At 35.1% G+C, this 16,661-nt stretch overlaps 1 protein-coding gene across 1 annotated transcript; it reads right to left on the reverse strand.

Annotated features, from left to right (window-relative positions):
- Positions 1-1,902: 1,902 nt before the first annotated feature.
- On the reverse strand, positions 1,903-5,198 carry LOC120191460 (receptor protein-tyrosine kinase CEPR1-like). The gene is made up of 2 exons (XM_039194406.1): positions 2,532-5,198; positions 1,903-2,447 (listed from the first exon to the last, which is right to left on the reverse strand). The coding sequence occupies exons 1-2, from the start codon at positions 5,005-5,007 to the stop codon at positions 2,050-2,052; spliced, it is 2,874 nt and encodes a 957-aa protein (XP_039050337.1). The 5' UTR covers positions 5,008-5,198; the 3' UTR covers positions 1,903-2,049.
- Positions 5,199-16,661: the final 11,463 nt, after the last annotated feature.

Genomic DNA, 16,661 nt, shown 5'->3' on the forward strand with positions numbered 1-16,661 from the left:
AAATTCATGCACACTTTGATTTTGCATTCATTCATGCTCACAATTACCTTTTAAGAAACGAAGGCTTGAAAACTTTGAAAGAGAAATGAAGGCATATGCTTTCCTTATATGTCTCTATGCCTGTAAATGAACCGAACGCACACGAATGGAGGTATGTTCATGTTCGTTCATTTAATAAATAAACAAACATAAACGAACACGAACAAAAACGAACAAATTTTTTTTTTGTTCATGTTCGTTTATTAAGGAATATAACTTGTTCATGTTCGTTCATTTAATAAATAAACGAATATAAACGAACACGAATATAAACGAACACAAACATAAATGAACACGAACATAAACGCTGGAGACCCTACCTTCCATTGTTCTTTTATGAAAAATAGTCGACAATGCAAATCAACTAAATCTACAGTGATAAATAGCGTAAGAGCTGATTAGCAGTGATGAAATGTTTGAAGATATCAAATATTTCGATCGATCTTTTAAAGATATTAAATGATTCACACGACTTTAATTTAACGATATAACATTTATCTTAGTGGTCCATGATTACATATGAACAATCATTTTCCATTACGTTATTCTAATAAATTTATCGGCTAAAAGTTTTGTGACATCAATGTCAGACTTTAGTGAGGTTTGTTAATAATGGTCATTTCCGTTGGAAGAGTAGAAAATTTAACAGCATGAAGATTTCGAACGGTACAAATTGGACTACAAGGCAATAACATAGATCTGAAATCCCTTCGATGCTACATATCGTAACTGATATTATTGCTAAACCACCATTCAAAATTTTAACGTACCTAAAGTCTACTCCACAACTAAATGTCACACAAGAACTATGAAAACAAAAGTTCATTGTCAAAGTGTATTTTCTACTTATTAATGGGTTCTTCCTGAAAAACTCATTACTTCCGCTATTACACTCTTTTGCAGAAATTACATAGAAACCTTTGTTTTGTTTTCTGGAAAATTCTATATATTTTTCTCTTTACTGATGCTCATATACTTCCGATTGTCACCTTTATCTTCCCATCTATTTCTAGAAAGAAGTATAATGTTTTCTTGAGTTTTAGATGTGAAGATACCAGTAATAACTTTACATATCAACTATTAAGTCAAATAAAACAGAGAAAGAGATGAAAGCATATCTGTAAAACTTCAGGTTGCACTATAATATAACTTGTTTTGAAGCTTTCAGCGATCGTCTCCACTCTCTAGTGAACACTAGGGTTTGGGAAAAAATGGGGGAAATGAATATAGGTGTGAGGTTCCTCACGGGTTAACATATTGGATTTAATCTTCGAATAAAATTGGGTTAATTATGGAATTGGTCATCAGAATATCAGATTAATTAATATTTTTAAGATACTTACAAATTGGTCACCAAAATTGATTTAAGAAGATTGGGTTAAACATAAATGAATGAACATAAGCGAACATAACCGAACGAATATAAACGAACATAACCGAACGAACATAACCGAACGTTCACGAACGTAAATGAACGAACGAGACCTATGTTCATGTTCGTTCATTTAATTAAACGAACACAAAATCTTGTTCATGTTCGTTCATTTAATAAATAAACACACATAAACAAACTTCCCGCCGCACAGTTCATGAACGGTTCGTTGAACGTTCAATTCATTTACAGGCCTATCTGTCTCTAACTTGTATGCGGAGACAATTGAAGCGAGTCAAGCTAATTCATCTACTCTTAATGGATAGCTTTGCATGGAGTGGACCTCACCGTGGGAATCATGTCATCAATTTTATATTTAGAACAGGTACTATTCCCTCTATGGTGCTACAATGAAAGCCTCTTAAGAATCATTCTCATGGAAAAAATAAAAACCAAAAGAGAGGCTATTAAAAGCTATATACGCAATGATGTCATCCAGAGCCTATGCGTGATCATAAAGCAGTAATAGTGATTAAGTCATTACAAGAGTAAAACCAAAAGAAAACAAACCAAAAAAAAGAGATTAAGTTGTAACATTTAGGGTCTGCTATGCTTCATCATTTACCACTGATCACTGATCACGCTTCTGCTTGGTTCTTTACCTTGGTGAGATTTGATGCTTCTTTGGTCTTATTGTTTGACACGTTGCAAGAGTGGAACCTGCAAGGGTCAGCCTGGATCAACAGTTGAACAACCTCATTCATGGGTGGGCGCTGGGATGGATTCTTGTACGTACAACGCATCGCAATTCTGAGCACCTCAATTATCTCGTCCCTGAATGACATCGACAACCGTTTGTCCAACACCTTCATCACCCCCTCCTTCGTATCCAGCTTTGTTGAAATCCAATACACAATGTTCTTGTTCTCCCCAAACTCTGCCTCCACTGGTTTCTTCCCGGTTATTAGCTCCATCAACACCACTCCAAAACTGTACACGTCACTCTTGGTCGTTGCTTTGCTTGAATATGCATATTCTGTCAAACCCATCTCAATTGATCTTAGTTAATTTTAAACATTAAACGACAAAGACTGCATTTACAAGATGCACATGAATTTACCTGGGGCTAAGTAACCATAGGTGCCTGCTACGACAGTTGTGGTACAATCTTTGCCTCCTCTAGCTTGTAAAACCTTGGCTATTCCGAAATCTGCGACTTTCGGTTCATAATTGGCGTCAAGTAGGATGTTGGTGGACTTGATGTCTCTGTGAATAATAGGTGAAAAGTGATCATGGTGAAGGTATGCCAAGCCTCGGGCAACTCCAAGTGCTATTTGGTGTCGAATCGGCCAATCCAGGAGCAGCCATCCTTTATGAAGAGAATCCCAAAGGTTTCCGTTCGGCATGTACTCGTACACCAACAGTTTACAGTCGAAGCTTGTGAAGTAGCTATATAGTTTGATTATGTTTTTATGCCTTATGCTTCCGAGAGTCTTGACCTCGGTCTTCAACCCTTTGTCTAAGATCATTTGATCTTTTGGATTGGAGTCTTTTCCTGTTCTTCTCCACAGCTTCTTCACTGCAACAACTTCTCCACTTTGCAATTCGATTCTATACACCGTGCCAGATCCTCCACACCCCACTATGTTTTTTTCAACCAGTGCTTCTAGGATCTCTTGGAAGTCAAAACATATTCTATGGAAGCTCTTCACATCATATGAAAAGAACGAGGAAGACAAGCTCTCATCGTGTTGTATTAGAGCACATTGTTTACTATAACAACGTCTCAGAAACAGGAGAGCTGCAACAGTAATGACAATTACTGAAACTATAATTGCCCACATAGAATTCAGCTTCTTTTGGTTGTGAGCGTGTGAACACTTGGGGAAGCTTTGAACATGGATTGGAGCACAAAGACCAGGATTGCCTGAAAAGCTTTCCACCAACCAACCTTTAATTAATGAGACTGGAATCGGTCCATAAAGATCATTGTTTGCAAAGTTGATGGTGTTCGACGACAGTTCACCGATACTCTCTGGGATGTTGCCTGTCAAGTTATTGTCGGAAAGATCAACGACACTGATTGATTTCAACAAAGAAATTGAGCTGGGGATTGAAGAGCTAAGATTGTTCCTTTGCAGCATTAGTGTATTCAGTTTCCTCAGATTACCAATCTCTGATGGTATTGATCCAGACAGGAGATTGTTACTGAGATCAATCTTCACCAGATTTATAGCTCCAGAGATTTCTAGAGGAATAAAACCAGAGAACTTGTTGTTCTGAATGTACAGTTCAGATAAGTTCCTAGCATTTCTAATTGAACTTGGCAAAGGACCCGTAAAATTATTGTCAGCCAAGTCGATAATTGAAACATGAGGGAGTCCTAGAAGATTTTCTGGTATCCAGCCCTCCAAATAGTTTTTACTAACTCGGAGCCGTATAAGAGACTTGCAGTTTACATAACTATCAGGCAACTCTCCAGAAAACTGGTTATCTAAGACGAGCAAATAAATTAATTTTCCCCCTCGACATACCTCTGTTGGCAATGTACCTGATAGATTGTTCTCTGATAAGTCCAAAAGAACCAGAGGTGACGATCGCCCCAGATTTTGTGGAACTTTTCCTATTAGGAAATTCTCATAGAGTGATAACATGGTCAAGGTTGTTGACTCTGCAATAGCACCTGGGATTTCTCCTGTAAGACTGTTGTTATAAAGTTGAAGGACTTGAAGTTTTGGAAGCCGACATAAAGGTTCCGGAATATTTCCACTCAATCGGTTGACCGACATGTCCAAGTCTACGAGCTCTGTCAGGTTTCCCAGTTCCTCAGGTATCGGACCAGATAAGTGCTGGTTGTAGTACAGCTCAAGCAGCTGCAAGTTTTTCAGCTTCCCAAGCTCCTTAGGAATCTGACCCCAAAGGAAATTGCCACTCAATTCAAGATCAACGAGTGAAGTCATGTTCCCTATTGATGGTGGGATCGGACCGTGCAACCTGCAAGTAGTGAAGATCATGACCGTTAGCTTTGTGAGCCTGGAAATGTTCCCCGGAAGTTGCCAGAAGTTCAAACCATTATTCTCATTGAAGTAGATCGCCTCGAGATCGGTGAGATTAGTTATTGACATGGGGAAGTCATCCGTAAAGAGGTTATACGACAAGTCGAGCACACGCAGAGAAGTCATCTTCGAGAAATCCGGAAGTGTTGCGCTAAGGTACACGGAACTCATATTGAACTCTTCCAAGAGAGAGCAGTTAACAATGCGGTTAAGAAAGTTACCATGGAGATTGTTGCCGCTGATATCCAGAACGCGCAACTCCGGCAGATACGAGCACACATCATCCAGAAAATTGCCCGACAAGGACCAGCCCGAGATGTTAATACTTTCAACATACCCGCGATTGTTACAGCCAACACCCTGGAAATCGCAATAACGTTTCCCTCCACTGACATTCCATTCAGACAAGGCCTTCCCCGATAGAGAGTCCTTCATGAGGTTGAAGAACTGCAGCTGATCATCTCTTATAGTTTGAAAAGAATCAGAAAACACAAAGCTAAGCAACAACACCAGAAGGAGATGAACAACTTTTGGTGCCATTTCATTAAAAAAAAGGAAAGAGGAGTACTTTGTTTGCAGAAGAGGAGGTGGAAAAAAGAGAGTATATAAATGAGGTGATTGAGGGGATCACTGGGTGCAGCAGTAAGTAATAACCCCTCGATGATGGAAAAGAAAGCAGGTTCCCCCCTGTGCATGTGATATTTTTGCATAAAGTAGCTTTTTTTTTAATTTATTTTCAAAGTTTTTATACCTCCACTAGCTCATATTATACATTAGAGGAATAACATCTCTTTACTCTTGATGTGATTAGTCCTGCTTTCTCTTGGATGGCCATGGCCCAAAGTTCCACAATCTGCAGATATATATGTCACCTATATTGCCACTTGCATGCGTCCATATACAATACTAATCAAGTCACGACCATGCATGTGTATAATGTTTGTGATGTATATTTTTGTAATCAAAATCCAACTGCTTTTCTGGCATTGCATGACAGATTCCATGATTCGTCCATTATTGCTATTCGTGGTTCAATAATATACAAACACAAAGTTCACTTTATGGGGTCCTACTCCTATGGTACTGTTAGCTATCGGCTTGAGTAAAGGAATTTGCTCTCACGTGTGAGATTCATATAATATATATTCTACTGTATAACATTGGTGGGGGAATTCGGCAATTCGCATTATACAGGTGTCGTAACCGTCTTTCGGTTGGACCCCGGAATTGGGCTTCGACTTGAAAAATGTGATTGGAGTCGCCACCGATTATTTATTTAAAAAATAAATAGGTTAATCGGATACCTTATATCTTACCTGATCTGCGTCTTACCAAAGATATGTCAGATTCGGGAGTCGATTACGGTCAAGGAAGGATTAGCACCCTTGAACCGCCATTTCGGTACTACGTAATTTGCCGGTTGTCTTAAATTAAGAAAATTGTAATTTAAAATTAAAAGGTAAAAATACGATCACAATTACTTACCTTAGATAGTTTTAAAGGTGTGGCCTTAAGAAGGTCAAAAAACCATGTTAGATAAAAAGGTAATAGATAAAAAGGTAAGAAATAAATAAATTAATTAAATTAAAATAAAGAGAAAACAAATTAAATAAAAGATGAGATAAATAAAACAAAGATAAAATAGTAAGTAAAATAAATATAAAAAATAAAGAAAAAGAAGAAAAAGAAGAAAAAAATATAGAAATAAAACAAATAAATAAAATAATAATAAAAAAGTAAAAATAATATATATATAAAATAAAAAAAATAAAAAAAGTAAATATATATATAAATTAATAAAACTGATAATAAAAAATAATATATTTATATATATAATCTAAAAATAAAATAAAAATATATACTAAAGTAAAAAAGAAAATACATAAAATGTAAAAAAATATTACATGAAAAAAAAGAAAAGAAAAATAACAAAACAATTAAATAAAATGAGTAACAAGGGAAATGTGCTTATAAATAAAGTTAAATAAATAAAATAATAATAATTAAAACGTAAATGTAAGAGACCAAATCAAAAGTAAAAAAGATACTACCTTTTATTTATTTTTCGAATCGTTTACAATAGCTTTGCCTTTGTATCTTCTCGTGCTTTCCTCTATGTTTTGTGTGTAAATCGTGTCTTACAATGGTGAGTTACAATGGCTATTTATAGTGCTTGTGGATCCTATCTTTAGGAGTTTAAATCATAAAATTCTATCTTATTTTTTGAATCCTAGCAAAATTCTATCATATCTTTAGGAGTTTGAATCCTAAAATTCTATCCTATTTTTAGGAGTTTGAATCCTAGTAGGACGAAAAAAGTGTGTTGACAGCTGCCCCTCTTTGCCCATAGTCGTGTAACGGGGATAGGGCAAAGATTGAAAGACACACTTTTCGTTCGGTGGAGTTGAAAATTGACTATGATGTTTCAATAACTCCCTGTCGAATTGAGTTACGGATGACTCATCCGTCGTGAAGTCGAGTTCATCTGGAAGCTTCTGAGCACTATATCCTTCGTCGTGAAGTTGGAATCGAACTCAAAGCTTTTGGCGAGTGGCCTTTGAATCATCTTCTGGATCAAGATACTTCGTCGTGAAGGTGAAACTTGACCTGAAGACTTCGGTGTTGATGCGTTACAGATGACTCATTCATCGTGAAGTTGGGTCAATCTGTTTGTGAAATTGGAATCGTACAGGGCCCCTTCGTCGTGAAGTTGAGCCTGAGAATTGGATATCCTTCGCCATGAAGTTGAAATCCAAATATTGTTCCGAGTCCAATATCCTCCGCTGTGAAGTTGAAATTGGTTCTGGAACTGGGAAATTGTTTGTTGACAGTCAGCCGCCCCTTCGCTGTGAAGTTGAGCTTGTGCTGTCTCGAGTCTAATATCCTTCGCTGTGAAGATGAAATTGACTCTGAACGAAATCTTGTTGACAATCAGTCGTCCCTTCGTTGTGAAGTTGAACTTGTGTTGTCTCGAGTCCAATATCCTTCGCTGCGAAGTTGAAATTGGCTCTGAAATTTGAAAAATGTTTGTTGACAACCAGCTGTCCCTTCGTTGTGAAGTTGAACTTGTGTTGTCTCGAGTGGCACGATATCCTCCGTCGTGGAGTTAAAATCGCGGATGAAACTGAAAAGTTGTTCGTTGACAACCAGCCGTCCCTTCGTTGTGAAGTTGAACTTGTGTTGTCTCGGGTAGCACGATATCCTCTGTCGTGGAGTTGAAATCGGCTCTGGAATTGGGAAATTGTTTGTTGACAACCAGTCGTCCCTTCGCTGTGAAGTTGAACTTGTGTTGTCTCGAGTCCAATATCCTTCGCTGTGAAGTTGAGATTGGCTCCGAAATTGCTTGTCGACAGTCAGCCGCCCCTTCGCTGTGAAGTTGAGCTTGTGCTGTCTTGGGTCCAATATCCTTCTCTGTGAAGTTGAAATTTGCCCTGAAACTAGGAAATTATTGTTGACAACCAGCCGTCCCTTCGTTGTGAAGTTGAACTTGTGTTGTCTGGAGTCCAATATCCTTCATTGTGAAGTTGAAATTGGCTCTGAAATTGAGAAGTTGTTGTTGACAGGCAGCGGTCCCTTCGTCGTGAAGTTGAATTTGCGTTGTCTGGAGTCCAATATCCTTCGTTGTGAAGTTGAAATTGGCTCTGAAATTGAGAAGTTTGGCTTCGAGCTAGATATCCTTCGTCGTGAAGTTGAAATCCACTCTCGAGCAAATCCTGTCGCTTTGAGTTCAATATCCTTCGCCGCGAAGTTGAAATTGACTCTACCTAAAACCTGAAAAAGTTATGCATATATGTGATGCTATGGATGCAATGCTCTTAGGTGTGCCTAAAATGCATATGCAACATATGTTATCTTAGGGCTCTAGAGAGAAATCTCGATCTCCAGTTGCCTGACTGGAATCTTGATTCTTGAATCTTCAAATTTTGATCCCTGATCTTGAATTCTTCAAATGTTCAAATCTGATGTGCACATTCTATTTTTGATTTGAGAAATGATTCTCGACCATCTCAAGTATGTGCCTGAGCTGAGTGTAATGGTTCAGATGATGCTTCAAAAGAAGTTGTCTTGAAAGAGATAGAACTCGTTTCAAGGGAAACGATCTCAAAGATATTTTTTGTTTCAAGGGAAACGGTCTTAAGGGAGACAAAATTTTGTTTTAAGAAAAACTGTCTCAAGAGAGACAAAACTTAGTTCCAAAAGAAATTGTCTTACGGGGAGATGAAAATAGTTCCAAGGAAAACATATTCAAAGATGATGCTTCAAGAGAAAACTGTCTCAAGGGAGACAAAATTTTGTTTCAAGAGAAACTGTTTCAAGAGAGACGAAATTCATTTCAAGGGAAATGTTTTCAATGTTTATGTTTCAAGAGAAACTATCTCAAGAGAGACGAAATTCATTTCAAGGGAAATGTTTTCAATGTTTATGTTTCAAGAGAAACTGTCTCAAGGGAGACAAAATTTTGTTTCGAGGGAAACTATCTCAAGAGAGACAAAATTCATTTCAAGGGAAATTTTTTCAATGTTTATGTTTCAAGAGAAACTGTCTCAAGGGAGACAAAATTTTGTTTCAAGGGAAACTATCTCAAGAGAGACAAAATTCATTTCAAGGGAAATGTTTCCAATGTTTATGTTTCAAGAGAAACTGTCTCAATGGAGACGAAATTTTGTTTCATGGGAAACTATCTCAAGAGAGACAAAACTCATTTCAAGGGAAATGTTTTCAATGTTTATGTTTCAAGAGAAACTGTCTCAAGGGAGAAAAAATTTTGTTTAAAGGGAAACTGTCTCAAGAGAGACAAAGTTTGTTTCAAGGGAAACTGTCTCAAGAGAGACAATAGTGAGCACGATTCCCTTCGTCGTGAAGTTGAAATCGTGGGTGGCCCCTTCGTCATGAAGTTGAGCCAGGAATTGGATATCCTTCGTCGTGAAGTTGAAATCCAACTTGAAAATGCGAACTGGATCGATTCTGAATTATCTCTTGAACTCGTCTGAAGTTGATTCTAAGATCTGTCGATCTTTCAATATGTCAAATTGGTTGAAGTGTAGCTTCTTGCTGCTGAGTTAAGCAACCAACATCAATCTTTAAAGGTGCTTTTGAATCGAGTATCCTTCATTTTGAAGTCGAAACTTGACTCTAAAAGCTGCAAAAATTATGTATGTGGGAAAAAAATGATGCTCTAAAATGTATGCATAAGATGCATATAACATGAATTGGTTATATTTTATCTCTTGAAAAGGCCTGATAATTTGCATTAGGATGTTGAATCCCCAAAGATGCCCAAAAAATGCCCCAATATTTCATGTTGAATCTTCAAAGATGCCCCAAATGTTCCTCATTTCTTGCTTCAGCATTGATTCTGAGCATGAGTTTTGTGTCTAAGAGTCACATGTCATTTACCAAGATTCACTCTAGAGAGACTGTCTTGTTTGAAAAAAATGTTCTTCTTTCTCTTTTAATATCAATTAAAAGAGTTTCAAAAAATGTTTAATCCCAAGTTTTAAAAATATTGCCCCTTTCACGGTTTTACAATTGAGACGAATCATAAAACTAGAGTTCATTGGATATCAAAGAATTAATTAAAATGTTAATCCTTCAATAAATTATAGCTATTTGACAAGTGTCAAGATCAAAGCTATCTTTGAGAGATGGTCAAGTAAAGAAAGGATAAAAAGTTTCAGGTCATTGTGTTTGGTCAAAGGTTTGGCATTTGATGCTCAAAGGTTTGGTATTTGATGCTCAAAGGATTGATGGGGTAGCTTGCATACTTCTCTACTGGAAGTGTTCTCTGACTCCCAACCTTCGTTGTCACACTCGGATTGTGCGATGCCTTATCAAGTAATTTGTGTGATCGCCTCAGTTGCACAATTTTTATATTCGAGCCGCCTTTTCAGGTTTTCAACTCGAATCCTCCTTTGGTTTCAAGACGTTATTCAGGATTTACGTCTTGAACCCCCCTTTGTTATTTTTCTCTACCATACATTAATTACATTGTTTTTTTGCAAACAAAGATTAATCCTGATGGGCGGGATGAAATCTGAAGATAGTCTCTTCTGTTTAGAAATCCATGTATGATTATAAGGGACTTTTAAGGCACGTAATGTAGGCCAAGGTTCGTGGTTATGAAAGAAAAGGATAAATAGGCCCAAACAAGTGTTTCAGGGTGTTGAACCAAAGATCAATTCATTCTGATGCCTTCAATTCTGTCTTGCTTAATTTGGATCTGCTCATATGTGTTTCTCTGGATTTTCTCTGGATGTTCCATGATCTTCGAGTGAAGTGATTCAGAGATTCGGGAATGATTGTGCTTGATCAATCTCATAGTTTGAAGCTTGATGTGCCATTTGTCTTTAGGGAATCTTTGCATGTGCTTTTTGTCCCTTTTTCTTTTTGATTTTTGCTCTTTTTTCCTTTTGTTCTTGTTTCTCTTTTTCTTTGTGTTTTTTTTGCTTTTTTGCTTCTTTTCTTTTTTGTTCTTGATTGGATCTTCGCACTTGCCATTTGGTCCACCTTTTGGTGTCTCCTTTTGATTGATGTCTTCACTCATGTGAGCAGATTTCTTCCACCTTGCCCCCCAATATGGAGGGTGATCCTTGGTTAGGGTTGAATCAGAAGAAAAATACTACATGCTCAAAAGGGGACACAAGGGATATATATTTTCTCTTGTTGTGAAGGGATAAAGAAAGAAAGCCGTTCATCATTTCATAAATGGAAGTCCTCACAGGAAAGGTATCCCCAGGGGGATAGATTTTCAGGATTAATTATATTCACATGAAAAAGTGTAATTAACGTGTGATAGAATTATTTCGGATGAATTCTTATTTTTCCCCAGATGTCTCACTGTTCAAGCTCCCCGCAAGATGCCCCAAGTTGTGTATTTAGAATAAAGCTCATGTTCAGATGAACAACTCAACGCCTTGGGTTAAAATGTCAATTTTGAGTCTATAAAGACAGTGGTGTGATCTTATTGACTCAAAGAAAGGTATGGGTGTATCAAAAAGATAAAGGCAATGTTCAAGAATTTCAAAGGGAGGTAATGTCAAAATTTGGTCTTTTTGGTAATGACCATGAGTTATTTTGGGCAAAGAATCAAGGTATTTTATTCTGGGGTTTGAGAGAGGATAAGAAATGTCTAATCTTGTCATATGTCAAAAAATCTATAATTCTTGAAGAATTAAAAGAATCCTTAATTCATTTAATATTCAAATAACTAAAGATTAAAATTTGTTCAATTACTCCACCTTAGAAAGTAACATGAATTCAATCGTTTAAAAGATGTGTTCAAACAAAACAATCCTCTAAGTGCAAATGGTATATGTCATGCCCCATTCGATAAGTGCCTTACAGATTTTAGAGGAATGTTTGGGGTTTCTTATGTGGTAACAGCTAACAGCTTCAACATCGTAGCCCTTAGGATATGGAGATTCTTTAGATCATCATGGCAGGCTTTGTCCTACAATCAGCTGATCAGGCTCCCATTGTATTATTTTCAGTTTTTTTTCTTTAAGATTACAATCTTGCTTCCATGTGGTTAAATCCACTTCATCGAATCTTCTAGGAAGAAATTTCATGAAAATGCTTAAAAATGTAGATGAAGATGCAAAAATGCATGAAATGTTCGAGGCATTGATCCAAGAAATGTGTCTGTTATTATGAATAATCCTTATTGGGAACAAAAATGTTTTATCTTTTAAGAGACAAAAATATCCTGATAGCTTCTGACATGTTGACTAGTCTTCTGCTTTCATCTTTCACCGGTTGAATAACCTGTCGAACCGCTCCGGCCTCTCTGGATGAACCGTGAAAATGTTGAGTTGTTTTTCGTACTGGTCCAAGAAGTCTCGAATGATCGCATATCGAGCATTTACTTTTGTTGAGCCTGTTCCCAACGAATTCGTCATTGGAGCCCTTAATTGATAGGAACTATGTGAAGTTCATTAATCTGTTTCTTGAATTCGCCAGCAATGGTCTCCAATTTCAGCTATTATTTTGCCATTGTCGTGTTCAAAGGGACTTCCAAGATACATAACCTTCATCCTGCCCCTGCAACCTCTGCCAGTCAGTTCTTCAAAGATAAGCTTTCATTGTGCTTGATGTAGACCTGGTTCATTCTGAGTCCTTTATAATGCAGCAGAGTGATATACTCTTCAATTGTGGGCACCACGTCTTCTGGATTGAATGTGACACATAGTCGCCTTGTAGACTATCCTCTGTATTTTCATCTCTTGTATTACAACACCTTTGTCCATGGATTCAGATTATTCGAGTTTTAACAAACACGTTTTAGTGGATCAATGACCTCTTTTGAATGATGCAAGTGATGAAAATAAAATAAAATAAAAGAAAGATGAAAAGAGTTAGTGAGGTGAAAAATAATAAAAAATGATCATAAAAATGAAAGTCCTACCCCACATGATATCTACCTCACATGCTTATTATTCCTACCCGAACATGATCTCTATCCCGCAAGTTGATTTTGAACAAGTCCTAACCGCATAAATTTCTAGTTCGCATGCTTTGAACATAAAGTAAACTAGGAAATAATTCCGGCATCCTAGGGTTTGGAATGAGGTTTTGGGGTAGGCTCTAATTCTTCAAAGTCTCTCGGGTTAGGTTCTAAAAAATGTACCCGAGTTATCCTTGCCGGTGCCCCATTGGGCTTGCCAGACCCTTAGTCCTAAACCCATCACAGGCTTGTGTGGACTAAGTTAAACTCGAGAGGACACATTCCCTTATGCCCGTACGGTGAATAAATTCACACGAAGACATAAGGTATATGAATCCCGAAGGCTACTTGCTAGGCCCGCACGGTGAATAAATTCACACGAAGGCGTCGCTTTCACCCCCACTTAAATAGGGTTTGGAGCTCGGGTATAGAGCCTTAGATGAAAAAAGACTTTAAGTGCTGAAATCATTGAGAAAACGGTTAGTACAACTATTTACTCGAAAAAATATAATCAAAAGTAAGCAATAAGGATCGAAATGTTACCTTAAAATTTAAACTTACCCTTTTCGTTAAAAAGACAACTGAAAATTACCTTAGCCTGACTCACTTGAAAGTCCCCAGCGGAGTCGCCAAGCTGTCGTAACCGTCTTTCGGTTGGGCCCCGGAATTGGGCTTCGACTTGAAAAATGTGATTGGAGTCGCCACCGATTATTTATTTAAAAAATAAATATGTTAATCGGATACCTTATATCTTACCTGATCTGCGTCTTACCAAAGATATGTCGGATTCGGGAGTCGATTACGGTCAAGGAAGGATTAGCACCCTTGAACCGCCCTTTCGGTACTACGTAATTTGTCGGTTGTCTTAAATTAAGAAAATTGTAATTTAAAATTAAAAGGTAAAAATACGATCACAATTACTTACCTTAGATAGTTTTAAAGGTGTGGCCTTAAGAAGGTCAAAAAACCATGTTAGATAAAAAGGTAATAGATAAAAAGGTAAGAAATAAATAAATTAATTAAATTAAAATAAAGAGAAAACAAATTAAATAAAAGATGAGATAAAGAAAACAAAGCTAAAATAGTAAGTAAAATAAATATAAAAAATAAAGAAAAAGAAGAAAAAGAAGAAAAAAATATAGAAATAAAACAAATAAATAAAATAATAATAAAAAAGTAAAAATAATATATATATAAAATAAAAAAATAAAAAAGTAAATATATATATATATATAATTAATAAAACTGATAATAAAAAATAATATATTTATATATAATCTAAAAAAAATAAAATATATACTAAAGTAAAAAAGAAAATACATAAAATGTAAAAAATATTACATGAAAAAAAAGAAAAGAAAAATAACAAAACAATTAAATAAAATGAGTAACAAGGAAAATGTGCTTATAAATAAAGTTAAATAAATAAAATAATAATAATTAAAACGTAAATGTAAGAGACCAAATCAAAAGTAAAAAAGATACTACCTTTTATTTATTTTTCGAATCGTTTACAATAGCTTTGCCTTTGTATCTTCTCGTGCTTTCCTCTATGTTTTGTGTGTAAATCGTGTCTTACAATGGTGAGTTACAATGGCTATTTATAGTGCTTGTGGATCCTATCTTTAGGAGTTTAAATCATAAAATTCTATCCTATTTTTTGAATCCTAGCAAAATTCTATCATATCTTTAGGAGTTTGAATCCTAAAATTCTATCCTATTTTTAGGAGTTTGAATCCTAGTAGGACGAAAAAGGTGTGTTGACAACAGGCTAGATCATTTATGAACTAAATAATTGTGTTTTATGCAGAGTGAATCCTTTTTCACTTGTTTGTTGTCTGGACCAGATTAAGTTAAGAGTACCAAAGAATTTTAACTAAGCTTTCCATTTACAATTAAATGCTTATTTCATGAATGATATTGGGGAATCTCTGGGTTTGATTGAGGGGGAATAGAAACATTATGCTGAAGGATGAATAGGCAAGCAAAGATGCCCACTCCTTTTTATATATATATCGATAAATTCTAAATTTAAACCTAATCCTATTGAAAAGGAAGGAGAATGAGAGATTCTACGAAAAGAGAGAAGAATGCTCCTGGTGAGTATGAAACCCATAACCTAAGGGAATATATATGAAGAAACAAAGATGAGCTATTGACCAACTAATCAAATACAGAAGTCCACTCTTGAATAAAATATTTGATGTTGACATAATTCATGTAAATTATTAATATAACAAAATGTATGTAAGTCTTTAATACATTAAGCATTTATATAAATCATTTATACATAAAGAATTGATTATTATACATATACAAAATACCATAAAAATACTCAAACTAAAATTAGGCATAAAACAAATGATTAAGAACCAAAATATACATTAACAAATAACATTTTATTTCAACTGAATAAAACTACATGCTGTATCCGAATGATATTCCTCAACGTTTGCATGTATGAAGTTTGCTTTTCATTTAAGAGGGAGAGGATAAGGTTATTCTTTGGAGGACATTTTGAGAGTTGCGATGAACTTTTTTGTCTTTCCAAAAGCATGAACAAAGACATTTCACCTGAATAATTTGGATAAGCTTTAAATTCATGTCTAAAATTACATGTACCTTGAAATTTAATCCATGCCATACGAATCGCATAATATCATTTCATTAGCATCTAGCTAGGCCCATGCCAATTTTTGTGGGTGCATGATCAGCGATGACCGTAAATTAGTGGGCTCTTTCGCCTTTGATTTAATTGAAAGCCTTGTCTTGGTGGGCTTAAAGTCTGGCTCTCTTTGTTTTTCAGTCTACTTATATCTTCTATTTGTTATAATTTTATGTATTTTCAATGAATAAAATAATGGTATATCATTAAAAATGAATTTAAATAATTTTAAGTTTATAATAATGTATTATCATTTAATTCAATAACGATATATAAAATTATAAATTCTTGTACATTAAATATCAATACTTATTTTTAATAGATTTTATTAATTTAAAATATTACTTTTTAACTTACATAAAAATAAATTAAATATTAATTCACTATGGGCCAGTTTGGCACAGCTTTTGATAAGTGTTTACAAAAGTACAATTTAAGATTTAACTATTTGAAATTATTGTTAAAAAGTGAGTTAGAAATTATAAAATGTCCATTATATAAACTTAAACTATACTAAAAATAAAAAAAAATTCAAGATAACTCATTTGTAACTCCTAGACCCGACCTAAAAGAAATTAAATCAAATCTAGAGAGTTCACGTTAAAACTTGTCCCTCATGTAATCCATATTTGACTTAAAAACAACAATTTAAAACTTAACAATATTTTTCAATTTCAAACTTCAATATATATTTTATTAAAAATAATTGTCTGAGGAAAATTCGATTTGAAAAATAAATATTTTAAAAAAATGCATAAACAATCCAAAATTAATTATGTTGTCCGAAGTCCCAAATACAAGTAGTAGAAATAATCCAAAAATAAAAATATGAACAAAAATCCGAAATAAAAATCTCATGCTAAATGTATCAATTTTTATCTAAAAATGATGTAGTTCTCCAAGTACCGGATCTCCTAAGTACAAGTATCTAAAAGAAAAACTATGGAGGTGTAAGCTAATAAGCTTAGTGTGTCACTAAAGTGAAAACAAACATAAGTCATAGCATAATCAGAACCAACCAATATTAATCATAGTCTGAATCAAATAGTGATAATCATAAATTTGAATGTTATGCAAATGCTTATG

The sequence above is a fragment of the Hibiscus syriacus genome, unplaced genomic scaffold (assembly GCF_006381635.1).
Source record: "Hibiscus syriacus cultivar Baekdansim isolate YM2019G1 unplaced genomic scaffold, ASM638163v2 tig00116969_pilon, whole genome shotgun sequence".
Classification (NCBI taxonomy): domain Eukaryota; kingdom Viridiplantae; phylum Streptophyta; class Magnoliopsida; order Malvales; family Malvaceae; genus Hibiscus; species Hibiscus syriacus.